Here is a 13,182-nt window from a genome sequence, read left to right on the forward strand (position 1 = left end):
GGTGGTTGGTTGGTGGAACAGACTTCCATCCCTTGTGGTGGAGGTTGATAGCCTAAATAAGTTTAAGGCTCAGCTGGACAGGTATTTTGAACGAACAGAGGGGTGAAGTGGAAGTAGGTTTTTTTTTTTTTTTTTTTTTTTTTTGGCTGATGCTGCATAAGCTTGCTTTCTTGCATCAAATGCCTGTACTAATGCTAATGCTAATGCTAATAGTTTGGATTATATCAAGTTTGCCACTAAACTTTAATGTTTTCTTCTCCGTATGAGGTTTATTAACTTTAGGAGCCATAGTGAGAGGTTTTTAATTTAAAATAAATGTAAAACAGCGATACAATCTGTGATATCAGCACAGAATTCACTGTCAAAATGGCAAACATAAACATATACAGTAATCACGTGACTTGCTGTTTTCTTTTTTCTGGCACTGCATTGGGCAACACAGTGGCAATCTCCAAGGCAGAATGTGCTGGTCCCAAAGGAACTAGTTATTGTTGGTGACTCTATTGTCAGGGAGACGGGTAATATATTGTCTAAAAAGGATAGATGGAATAGGACCAGGGTATGTCTACCAGGATTAAAAGTTGATGATGTTGTGAAACGTATATCATCTTTTAAGGGCACAGAGGGTGATATTGTTGTACACTTTGGCACCGATGACATTAAGAGTAGGAGATTTGCAGATTTACTTAACAAATAGAAGTCAATGTTGCAAAAAAGTCGTGAGTTAGGGTTAAATTTGAAAGTGTCTGCAATTCTGCCCATACCCGATAGGAGGGACTACATGATGAGAGCCTTGTCAATCAATTCAGCCCTGGAGGGAATGTGCAAGGCTCATGTACAGAGAACAATTGTACAGAGAAATACAGTGGGCTAGCTAGTAAATCAGAATGTCTTATAATGGGGGATTTTAATCCCAGATATTGACTGGAACTTGTGGGTTGGTCACCCACACACTAGTAAGACTTTTGTGGATTTATTGGATGATTGTTTTCTGCAGCAGCATGTTCGAGAAGCAACCAGAGAAGGTAATACTCGTGATCTGGTTAGCAGCAGTGATCATTGGTGTATTAAGAATTTGCAGATAAAGGAACCACTAGGTGGCAGTGATCACAGTGTACTGATGTAGGATTTACTTAAAGATATAATTACCATCAAGGGTAAAGGAAAGGGTTTTTGCTTCCCTAAATGCGACTACATTGGTCTCAGACAGTTTTTAAATTCTGTACAGTGGGACCAACTGATGATGTTACCAACAAGAAATTCTAAATGGGAAGCATTCAAGGAATTAATCGTGGAAGCTACTAAACATTTCATACCTATTAAGAAATATTGTTCAAGGTTTAGGCCTAAATGGTTGTCAAATGAACTAATGAGACTCGTGGCAGAGAAGAAAAATGCATGGGATGCATATAAATTAGAAAAACAGCAACGATTTCTTTACTTATATAAACTCTAAAAGGAAGAGGATGAATCAGATTGGTCCACTTGATATCGATGGTTCGATTGTTGATGATCCTGCTCAGATAGCAAACTGAATGAGTATTTTGCATCTACTGATGATGTGGTAATAACTGAGAGCAAAGTGGAAGAGAAATTGTTGAAGTTAAACATAAGAAAGGCACTTGGGGTGGATGGGATCTATCCAGTTATATTAAAGGAGGCGGCAAAGGAACTAAGCAAACCCTTAGCCATAATTATGAGAGCATCCTTGGACTCAGGGGAGGTCCCCACAGACTGGAGATGTGAAAATGTATTCCCGATTCACAAAGGAGGATCGAAGGGTGACATGAGTAATTACAGACCAGTTAGTTTAACTTCTATTCTGGGTAAAATAATGGAGTCACTGGTTAAAGATGCATTGTAGGATCATCTAGATAAGACTGCCGCAATAATTCAGACACAGCATGGGTTTGTTAAGGGAAAGTCTTGTCTGACAAATTTGATTGGTTATTATGATGTGGTTACAAAAGAACTGGATGCAAAAAATAATTTTGATATCATATACTTGGATTTCAGGAAAGCTTTTAACACAGTTGTGCATGGAAGACTACTGTACAAATTGGAGCAGAATGGTATTAAGGGAAAGTTGCTACAATGGATAAAAGGATGGTTGAGTGGGTGAAGACAGAGGATGGTAATCAATGGGCGCTCCTCTTCATGTACTAATGCCAGCAATAGTAGTAATAAATTGCCTTTGGCTGTTATAGGAAAACCAAAAAAAAAGCCTAAATTATTTAAAATATTAATTTAAATGCTTTGCCAGTTAAATATTTCTCACAAAACAACATGTGGATGAGCCAAGATGTATTTTATGATTGGTTTCATAAAATATTTGTACCACATGTAAGATCACATTTGGCATCAAAAGGTTTGCCACAATATGCAATGCTACTGATGGACAATGCGACTACTCATCCCATACACATATGTGATTTAAAAAGCGACGATGGCAAAATATCTGCCAGAAAATACCACATCTCTCATTCAACTGATGGACCAAGGCGTGATTGAGAGTATGAAATGTCATTATCACAGAATGTTCCTTCAAAAACTTGTTTTGGCAGAAAATAAATTAGATGTGATAGAGTTTTGGAAAAGCTACACTATAAAATATGCAATTTTCAATGTCGCTGATGCCTAGCATGATGTTCCAGTTCAAACAATACAAAGAAGCTGGAATAAGTTGTGATCAGAAATATATTCAACTGATACAGAAACCATTCCAAAAGCAACTGAAATTTTTCAGTTATGTTCGAATGTTCCTGGTTTTAAAAAATATTTCGATGGAGAAAGTAAATGATTGGCTGGATATGGATAAAATGGACGTCGGATGCGAAATTTTAGACGACAATGAAATTGTGCAAAGAGGGATGACAATTTCGGATGATTCTGAAACTGAAGAAGAAAAAGCTGCTGCTGATGGAACAACAAACATAATTAACCACTGTGAAGCTGAAACTATGTTGTCAAAGTGCATTGAGTGGTTCTAGGTACAAGAAGAAGTAGATGCTACGGAAGTGTTACTTTTGTGTAAAATTCGTAACATTGCCTCTTGAAAAGCTTGAGGGATAATGAAACAAAAGAAATTGACTGACTTTTTTAGAAAAGAAATTTAATTATGTAATATTGTTTTATTTTAAATTTCTTTAATGACATTAGAACAGTGTTGTATGATGTAATATTGTTTTCTTTTAAATTTTTTTGACATTACTAGACCGACGTAAGTCAAAATATTAAAAATAGGTATGTATGTAGATATCTGTACTATGATTTTTTGATGACCCGTTAAAAAATAAATAATAATTAAAGTTTAATTTAATTTCATTAGGTTATGTATTATTAATAAAATGAACAAGTTAGATGACCCGGTCTATTGTATTTATAATGTTTTTCATGTACATATTCTATTATCTGTCTGTTCGATTATCCATCATGGTCTCGGTCCCATACTCTGATGCACATTCGAAGTATAATACTGTATAATAAAAAGATTATAAAGTGTATTGTTTATAGGCTGTGATCAAACTGTCTTGTTTGCGGTATACAAAGAAAGAATTAGCCACAAGTAGACTCTTGCTGTGAAAAAAAAAAACAAAATAAAGGGAATCTGAAAAGTATAAAGCAAAACTGCCGATGATTGAAATAGTAGCTGCAGTAGACTCCCCTCTATGCCCAGACATTGTTTAGCCCTTTCCCTGAAAGCCAGTGGACACTTTAATTACAATAGCTTCTGTCAGGAACCAATTCAGGCAAACCTGTTCACGGCTTGCGATCCAGTTGTCTTGTTTGCGATACATAAACAAAGAATTAGTTGCAAGTAGACAGTTTGTGTGAAACATTATCGAGAGATGGTTTGTGTGAAAATAAAGGGAACCTGAAAATAAAACAAAAATTGCTGGCACTTGAAATAGTGGCTTTTAGTTACAATTTGTGCAATCAGAAATATTGCCCATTTAATTATTTTTATAATTACCTGTTTTTGAAAATTTCATGTCTTTTGAATTTTAGTGATTTATTTTTGCTGTGTACCACCTAACGAGTATCACACTTACTTGATGTGATTATTTGTGTTGTGTTTATTTGACATAAATTTATTGAATTCATGTTTTATAATTGCAACATTGTGTAAATTGATATGGCCCCTAAAGAGCGCAGTAAGAAGAACATTTCAATTAAAATAAAAAAAAAAGTGGCAAAATTTTCAACGTCTGAGGTCTTTCAATGAATATTAAAATAAAAATTACTATTTTTGGCTGGGGGGGTTATTTTATTCCATTGAGGGTGAAACTCACTCCTGGTCACCCCATGAATTCAACACTGGAGACACCCCCTTGGCTGTGTCATGTCCTGTTCCAGATAGTCCACAAACATTGCACACATAGCACATTTTGTTAGGCCGTAATTCATAGGAGAATTGCCCCTTCAGTTCTTTCCTGAGCCCATTGCTTTGCTGCTGCTCCAGTCTGGGGCATAATTTCAGTTTAAATTGAATATAATTGAGAATACTATGCTAAACTAATATACTTAAATGCAATAATAACACTTTTCAACAGTTATGCAGAAATAAAACACATATTATGCTATCAAGTTTACATTATATGTATTAGTCTACCAAGTTTATGTTTTTAGCATTAGCATCAGTAGTAGATATAATGCAAGAAAGCAAGCTTATACAGCATCAGCCAAAAGAACCCATTTCACCCCATCCAATTGCTCCAAACATTTATCCAGTTCTTCCTTGAATTTATTTAAGCTATTAACTTCCACAATGACAGATGGGAGTTTCCTCCAGCGATCAACCACCCTCTGGCTAAAGGCAAATTTCCACACATCTGTTCTACAACTGTCATTCCTGTTTGAATTTATGCCCCCTCAGGTGCATAATCTGAGCAAGAGGAGGAATCCCATCAGCATTGAGCTTGCTCAAATCATTCAAGGCTTTATACACCTCAATCAGATCACCTGATAGGTGTCTAGTCTCAAGATGCTGCAATTTGCTGAACTTAAGCCTTTCTTAGTAAGAGCAACCCTTTGTTCCCCTCACCAGTCTCATTGCCCTTCTCTGTACTTGTTCCAGCAGCTCTACATCCTTCCTAAAATGAGGCCTCTAGACCTGTATGCAGTAGTCAAGGTGTGACCTGACCATTGCACTGCCTTATACAAAGGGATAATAACCTCCCTGTACCTGTTGGCTTCCTGTTTATCATTGACAAAACTCCATGAGCTGCTTTGGTAGCCTGTCTGCATTGCTCAGAAAACTTCATATCTGACTGCACAATTACTCCCAGGTCTTTTTCATTCTCCACTACCCTGAGTGTAGTACCATAGTACCATATGCAGTACTTTGCATTTGTCAATGTTAAACTTCAGTTGCCACCTCTCAGCCCAACTTTTCTAGATCCGTTGCAGTAGTGTACTGTCGTTGCCGACCCTGCCAACCTTCGTATTGTCTGCAAACTTGGTCATAATATGTATTATGCTGTCCATTATGTTTGTAAAGTTATAATTTAATTATAATAGATAATAAATTTATGTAATCAATGCTAACCTACATGATTCCTATTTACCACAATAAAAACACTAGGATTTCCCTACCATACACTAAAGTATAAGTTATGATCTACAATATTCACACTAAATCATTGATACAAAAGTTCTACCTATATTAGGGCGTAACTCACAAAATCTCTAGATAATTTTAAAAATAAAGTAACAAATGTGACTAAGACTATAAAGCTATTTATTGAATATGATTTAATATGTTAATTAGGTCAATAAAATGGCAAAAGATTTTAAAAAAACTTACCTTTTTTGAGTAGCTGAATTCTTCAACTTTGCAGTTCTCTTATAAGGGTCTTACTTTTCCTCAACTCTTGCATCAGAAATTTTAGTAAATCTTCTTCTGTACTAAATAAATTCAGAGCAGAAATACATTAGAAGCATCTTGAACACCTTGATGTAAAATATCTGTCATCCATATGGATTAAAACTGTGAACAGTATCTCTTAGTGGTATGAAAAGCTTGGTAGTGCTACAATTACTTCCCTTAATGCTTCACATTTAGAATTTGCATTTGGTAACATTTATGAGTTGGTCCCATTGAAAGAATTTCAAAAACTGTGAGATCAATTTAGTTACCTGAGTGTTCCATAATATCTGAACATCTACCATAGCATATTCCAAATTCAGGAATTTAAACTGTGTGCATTTAAGCTGATTAGATGTGCTTCATTGTTACATTGAAGTTTCTCTTTAGTATGAATGAAATTAATTATTGTAAAAAAATTAAAATTTTCTTTATCAAAATTAAATAAATTTAAAAATTAATAATTATGAATGACAAATGTACATTAACTAACAAGCAGATAGAAATTTGAATGAAACCACAGGTGATATTTAGATCTTAACAGTGTGAATGCATGCATACAATGCAAATTCACATAGGAGCACATCGAACAACACTAGAAATCATTATCCTGCAATCAGCACAGTGGTATCATCACCATCCTTCTGCACCTAGGAAAAGGCCTCAATTAGAATCCCATCAATGAACTGTGGAATTTTTTTTGGGTTTTTTTTTTTTTTTTTTCACAATGGGGGCTGAGCTGGTTGGTTTCAGGTGAGAATTACTTGGTTTTTCAGCACCTAGCAAACCTACCAAAGAACAGACTCAATTACAGATATTATAGTAATGTTCATAGCCTTAGTTGCTTTGGCACTTAACACACGTCTTACATTCTACTGCCTATTATTTATAGTAACAGTCTAAGAGCACAGAGTGGTATAATGAGTCCCTCACTACTCTTCATTTTTTAAATAATTCCTCCTATTAAAGGGATCCTAATAAAATTTTTAGAATGTCTTGCTGAGAAAAAAAATTAATTTATTGCCAGTTCAGAGCTGGCATTAGGTGTGTGCAATTTGTGCAGCTACACTGGGCTCACATAATAATAATAGAATTCATAGTTGTAAGAATTTAATTCAATAAACTTGAAATCAGTTTCAAAAGGTGCGTTTGACCATACAGTATTTTACACCAGCTTAGAGTTGAATCATATAAATTTTTTTATATTAGTTTCAGACAGGGGAGGTCTCACAATTTTTGGGATGGGGTGTGCTAAAATACATTTTGGTAACTGAGTGTTCCAGAGACTCATTAAACTTAATTCATGTAGTAGTAGTAAAAAAAAAAAAAAAAAAGCCATCATTATTTTAACCATAAGGGGGACTACATTGGGACTGCATTTAGTTTCAGGACTACTTCAGTTGTAAATAGCATCCATTAGCAGTACTTGGTAATTTTTTACTAAAATGTTAGTGATGGAATATAGAATTTGCATAAGGCTATTGCTATGAACTGTGATAAAGTTATTCTTTTATAGTGCAGATTTTTGTTTGATAAGATTTACTTTTCATTTAAGCAGAGATTTATTTATCTGTTAATATGAAAGAAAAGGTACTTTTGTGCTGGTAACTGATATAATTAAATGTTAAGTGGTAATTTTGCCCTGCATATGAGAATCATACCAACTTCTGGGATGTCCCAGGAATTAGTCTGCTGTCCCGTGTGTTAATGTCAATCAAACTGACATTAACATGTGATGACTCTAGTTAGTCTTTATTTTCATTAAGTGATTCTAGTAACCTTGAACAATTAAGAAGTCCTAGTGTTTGATATTTTATTTTAGGTGATGATCATTTGGTCTCCTCTGATTTAAATTTTATTTATAAATTATTTGAATATCTTGTCAGTGATCAATAAGAGGACACTTTGTGATTGTGCAGCTGAACATAGGCAATTGAAATGTGTAATGATTTGGGCCTCTAGATTTTGTTGATTCTACTCGGTCACCTCATTGATTCTACTCTCAACTTTAGGAAGCGCCAGCTGCAGGAATCAAACTCTGGTCTTTCTCACATGGTTTGAGATTGCAATGATTCTATTCACTATACTACCCACAAGGGTAGGCAAAACGAGATCCCCAATTTCTTTACAGACAGAGAATCCTAGAAAGACTATGACAGAAGTTGAGATAAGGTAATGCTCTCCATTTAGCTGAAGTATGAATTGCTGCTCTTATTTTCAACCAGTGCTTTAATAATCTCTATATTTTTTGTTGCAGGGTGACTGCAGGTGGAAAACATTAAATGGCCATCATGTGATTTTAACTACTTGTAGCTTAATGGCACTTTCTGAGATTGAACAACAAGCTTTGAAACAAGTGGCTCTAGCAAAGCTTCAGGAGTTGAATCTTGGATGTCGGATAGAAATCCCTAAAGGTTGGTGAATTCTATATACAGTAGGCCTTCGATTTAACAAACTAATTGGGGGAAGGGGTGTCCACTATTGCTGAAAGTCCATTAAATTGAATGTATTTTAAAAACATATTAATAAATAGCTCTTACAACGTACAGGATGTATTAAAATGTTATTATATTGTATAAGTAAGAATAAAATGTTATTATAATGTATAAGTAAGAATAAAATGTTATTATAATGTATAAGTAAGAATAAAATATTATTATAATGTACATTGAGTAATTTATACATGCCACTAAAACATCTGTTAAAAATATAAAAATAAATTTACGACAGGAACCAAACTTTATTTTAATTAAACACGTAAAAAACTATACAATGTAACTAATGGAGTGTTTCCACTACTTTTTAAAATTTTTTTTCTTAAAGCTCACACGAAGTTGTTTTCAATGTGAACATTAGTTTTTTCGTTTAAATCCATTTTAGAGGGAAAAATACTTTAAAATTCTTAAACTCCATTGAATAAAAAACATACAAAATACATTAAAAAAAGATATAATATTCAATATTAATATTAACTTAATTGAAAGAATCACAATTTTCAGAGTCAGAAACAACTGTCATATGGAGGGAGAGGTGTTAATTCCTTGCTGGTAGAGGGTTCTGGTGAAACAGGTCCAGTTGATGAAGTGGTCTTGAAGAAATCACCAAGCTTCAGTTGCCTTACGTTGGTGCTGCCTCCTTATTACTGTAGTTCAAAATTCTCTAAAATGTTCATAATAAGGAAGCACATCAGGGTCTGATGATGATTCAATATAATATATGATGGCATCCATATTTTGTCTTATAACAGACAATTTAGGATGAGGTGCAACTGATTCTTTGTCATCATCCTCGTCCTCTTGTTCTCCCTGAAGAACATTTTCTGCAGTCTCTCTCTCAGAAAAAATTTGATAGCCTGGATCACGTTCATCATTTTTGAGCCACTGTTCCACATCATTCTCAGTTGCATTTTTGTTGCAGGCCCTCAGAAGGAGTGTCCCGAAAATTAGATGCCTCAACTCCCTCAAAGTCCATTTCAGTTACTACGTTGCACAACAACGTCTTCCAAGCATTGGCCAAGGTAATCTTCATATCTTTCCACACAGCTGCTAAGCTGAAGATAGCAGATCTGACGTTGTATGCATGTAAATTTTGCAGTGTCCTGGTGCCTCTTGTATCTTCTTCTGCATCTTCTGTTTCTTCCAAAACAACCATCACCTCTTCCAAAAACTTCTTCTTATACAGCCTCTTACATGCAATGATTACACTCTGATCCATCGGTTGTATCAGAAGTAGTGTTAGGAGGTAGAAAAACACATTTAATTCTACCATCCCTGCTAACTAACCTCTCAGCATTAGGATGAGCAGGTGCATTATCTAGCAGTAAAATAGCCTTTATTTCATTAGAAGGAATTTTCATCACATCTGTCTGATGTGCAACGCTATCAGATATAAACATTGGTTCTAAATTTTTCCTTTAGGACAGAAATTTTTTGTCCCTTAAATCCAAAGTCCATTAAATCAAGGGCCTACTGTAAATTGAAATAAGAGGTGCGTTCAAGTTATAAGGTCTCGAAATTTATTTCTCATAAAGTGCACAAGGTACAGAGGTGACACTTGCCTCACTTTTTCAACTTAGTCTCCTGGAAGCTGCACATCTCTTTTACACCTGTTCTTCCAAGCTGCAAATGCTGTGGCAAAGTTTTCTTGGAGGTATGTTCAGCCCACTGGTAAATAGCAGAAGCAGCTGCTTGTTGGCTAGGAAATCTTCTGCCATGAAGAGCATCTAGTGCTGTACCTGGACTCCTGTCGGCCCTGGGCAAAATATTCATCTGGGGCCCCCTCGCAAAAATTAAAGGTGGAATTCGTAAAATTGAAAAATAAAGAAAGCACCCAATAATTATTCAGATCATAATTATTTATTTAAACTTTAATGACTAGAACATTATTTATATAAACTTAAGTTTTCCCATCATTACCTTAAGATATTTACTTGATATAAATTTGTCTATAAAGTCTGATGTTTTCATATCTTCTAGTATATCTTGTTCGTTCTATTTGCATAATGGCCAATCCATTAATTGTTTCTTGGCCAATTGTTGCTCGTGAATATGTTTTAATCATTTTGAGTCTTGAAAACCTCCTCTCTCCAGACGCAACCATAATTGGCAATGTAAAATTTTCAAAAAGAATGGTTCATACAAGGCTAACTTGGTTCCTTGAGTCACAGAATCTCCTGCCAGATCATCAGAATGGCTTTTGGAAAAACAGATCAACTCTAGACGTGCTCATCAAAGCCAAATCTCATATCTGCAATGCCTTTGTCACGAAACAACATCCAGTCATGGTCACTGAGCTGGATTTAGGGAATAATTTCGACATAGTATATTTAAATTTTAGCAAAAAATTTGACTCTGTCCCTCATGAGAGGTTACTGTGTAAGCTTGAAGAGGTTGGAATTACTGGTAAGATTTAAGATGGATTGTTGGGTGGCTGCAGGGCGTAAGGCAGAGGATTGTGATTAATGGATGTTATTCAGATTGGTGAAATGTTAGGAGTGGGGTCCCTCAAGGATCGGTTCTTGGACCACTGTTGTTTCTCATTTTCGTAAACAATAACCATAATTTTTTTCTTTCCACTTGTAGCAGCACTGAACGTTTTGGGCGGTGGTGAATCAGTGTGCTTCCATTAGGCACACTTTTTGTTTTTCGATTGAAGAGTGGAGCCCGTGTCGCATGTTGAATCCAGAGCATTTGCACCAGAGAATGTAAACTTTGGGGGTACATGCACTGGGGGGGGGGAGAATGTAAACTTCGGGGGTACATGTAGTATATATTTTTATTATTATTTAATATTTATGACATATGTATATGTTACAAACAAATATGTATGTTTATATTTATGAATAAATATAAATTTAAAATATGCATATATATATATATATGCATAAATATAAATATACAGATTATGCATATTTATATTTATGAATATTATAATAAGAGAATATGAGAAAACAAAATAGCAAACAAAAAGATTTTTATTATTATTTAATATCTAAATGCTAATAATCAGTTCACAAAATCCACATTACTGACAATAATCACAGTTTAATATGAAAATCACAGATTAAAATTTGGAAAAAAAAAATATATATATATACAAATTATAATCAAACATGCAAGTACTGTATTGTAATAATGTTATTCTTCTTTCTTGCATGTGTATAAATCATTTATTAATTTTTCTGATAACTCATTCGGGTGCTCAGCTTATCTTCATGCAATATTACAGTACAGATGCATATATAATAAAAAGGTAACAAAATTTATTGCTTATAAGCTGCGACCAAACCATCTCGTTTGCAGTATACAAAGGAAGAATTAGCCACAAGCTCTTGCTTGGAAAAAAACAAAAAAAGGAATGTGAAAACCATACAGCGAAACTGCTGAAGATTGAATTAGTGGCTACAGACTTCCCTGAAAGCCGTGGGACACTTTATAATTACAATAGCATCTGTTAGGAACCAATTCAGGCGAACCTATTCACAGCCTGCAATCTTGTTTGGGATATACAAACAAAGAATTAGTCACAAGTAGACAGCTTGTGTGAAACGCTATCAACAGATATGGTTTGTGTGAAAATAAAAGGAACCTGAAAACCATAAAACGAAAATGTGGACACTTGAAATAGTGGCGTTTAGTTACAATTTGTGCAGCCAGAAATATTGCCCATTTAATTATTTTGAAAATTTCATGTCTTGAATTTTAGTGATGTATTTTCACCATCTACTACCTAACAAGTACCACACTTAGTTAATGTGATTCTTCATGTTGTTTATTTGACATAAATTTATTGAATTTGTGTTTTATAAAATAAAAATTACTATTTTTCACAATAGATGAGACATGGGCAGTGGACACACTGCCCATGTCTCATCTATTGTGATAATTGAGGAAAAGAAAGATCCATTCACTGTAGCATCTTGAGTGAGTTGCTTCACACAAGTTGACACGATTGCCCGTGCGTGCGCATTTGTGTGTGTGTTTTGATGAGTGAAGAATGCCATTTTTAAGTAATATACTGTTTAGGGTGCTGCAATCATTTTACTCCAGGGGCTCACATCTGGTGAGTATGGGCTTGGCACACCCAGGGTCCTGAGCTGGATATCATCATTCTTCTTTTTCTTGGTGATTCCCTTCTCTCTCTCTCTCTCTCTCGGGGTAATTCATAAAATTTTTTTTGGCTGGTGCAGCATAAGCCTCAGGCTTCCTTGCACCATATGGCTAATAATAATAACATACTGCATTGTGCTGCCATCTTCAGAAAACATTCAGAACTAATTGGCAGTTAGACTAAATGCAGTCCCACACATATATTTTTACTATTTTGTGAGAAATAAAAATTTGAAGACCTTATAACTTGAATGCCCCCTCATGAAATATTTTATAACTATTTAAAGGCCATAATTGCAATTAACACACAAATAAGTGCATCTATGTACTGAGGCTCCCCCCCATGTTTTTTTTTTTTTTTTTAACAATTCATAATAAATCAGACTTATCAGGCTGGACTGCATTATCAGAAAAACAAACTAAACTACCCATAGCTACAGAGAGCTAAGACAGCAAGAACCATGATTACACTGCAGGTAGCAACTCTGTGATAGTTGAGTTAGCTTGAGAATTGCATTCATAAATCAAGGGAAAGATAGAAGCAGTGCATTTGAATGTTGGCAGTTGGTTGATTGATCCCATGCAAGTGTGGATATTATCTAAAATATATTCTTGTTAAAGAAATACAAATTTGTTTTATTTGTGTATTAATTGCAATTATGCTATTGTTATTGTTTGTTTTCTTATGCATACTGAAGCTAATGATTA

The 13,182-nt window shown here is 34.7% G+C and overlaps 1 protein-coding gene across 2 annotated transcripts in view; it reads left to right on the top strand.

Moving 5' to 3' along the window:
• Positions 1-13,182, top strand: part of RhoGAP102A (Rho GTPase activating protein at 102A) — a 284,922-nt gene that overhangs the window by 105,178 nt on the left and 166,562 nt on the right. For both annotated transcript variants that reach the window (XM_090388211.1, XM_090388210.1), the window contains one exon: positions 8,124-8,280. In XM_090388211.1, coding sequence (XP_090244337.1) covers positions 8,124-8,280 — 157 coding nt within the window. The remainder of the gene's footprint in view (positions 1-8,123; positions 8,281-13,182) is intronic.

This window comes from Mastigoproctus giganteus, chromosome 2, assembly GCF_048544385.1.
Source record: "Mastigoproctus giganteus isolate SK-2022 chromosome 2, ASM4854438v1, whole genome shotgun sequence".
NCBI lineage: Eukaryota > Metazoa > Arthropoda > Arachnida > Uropygi > Thelyphonidae > Mastigoproctus > Mastigoproctus giganteus.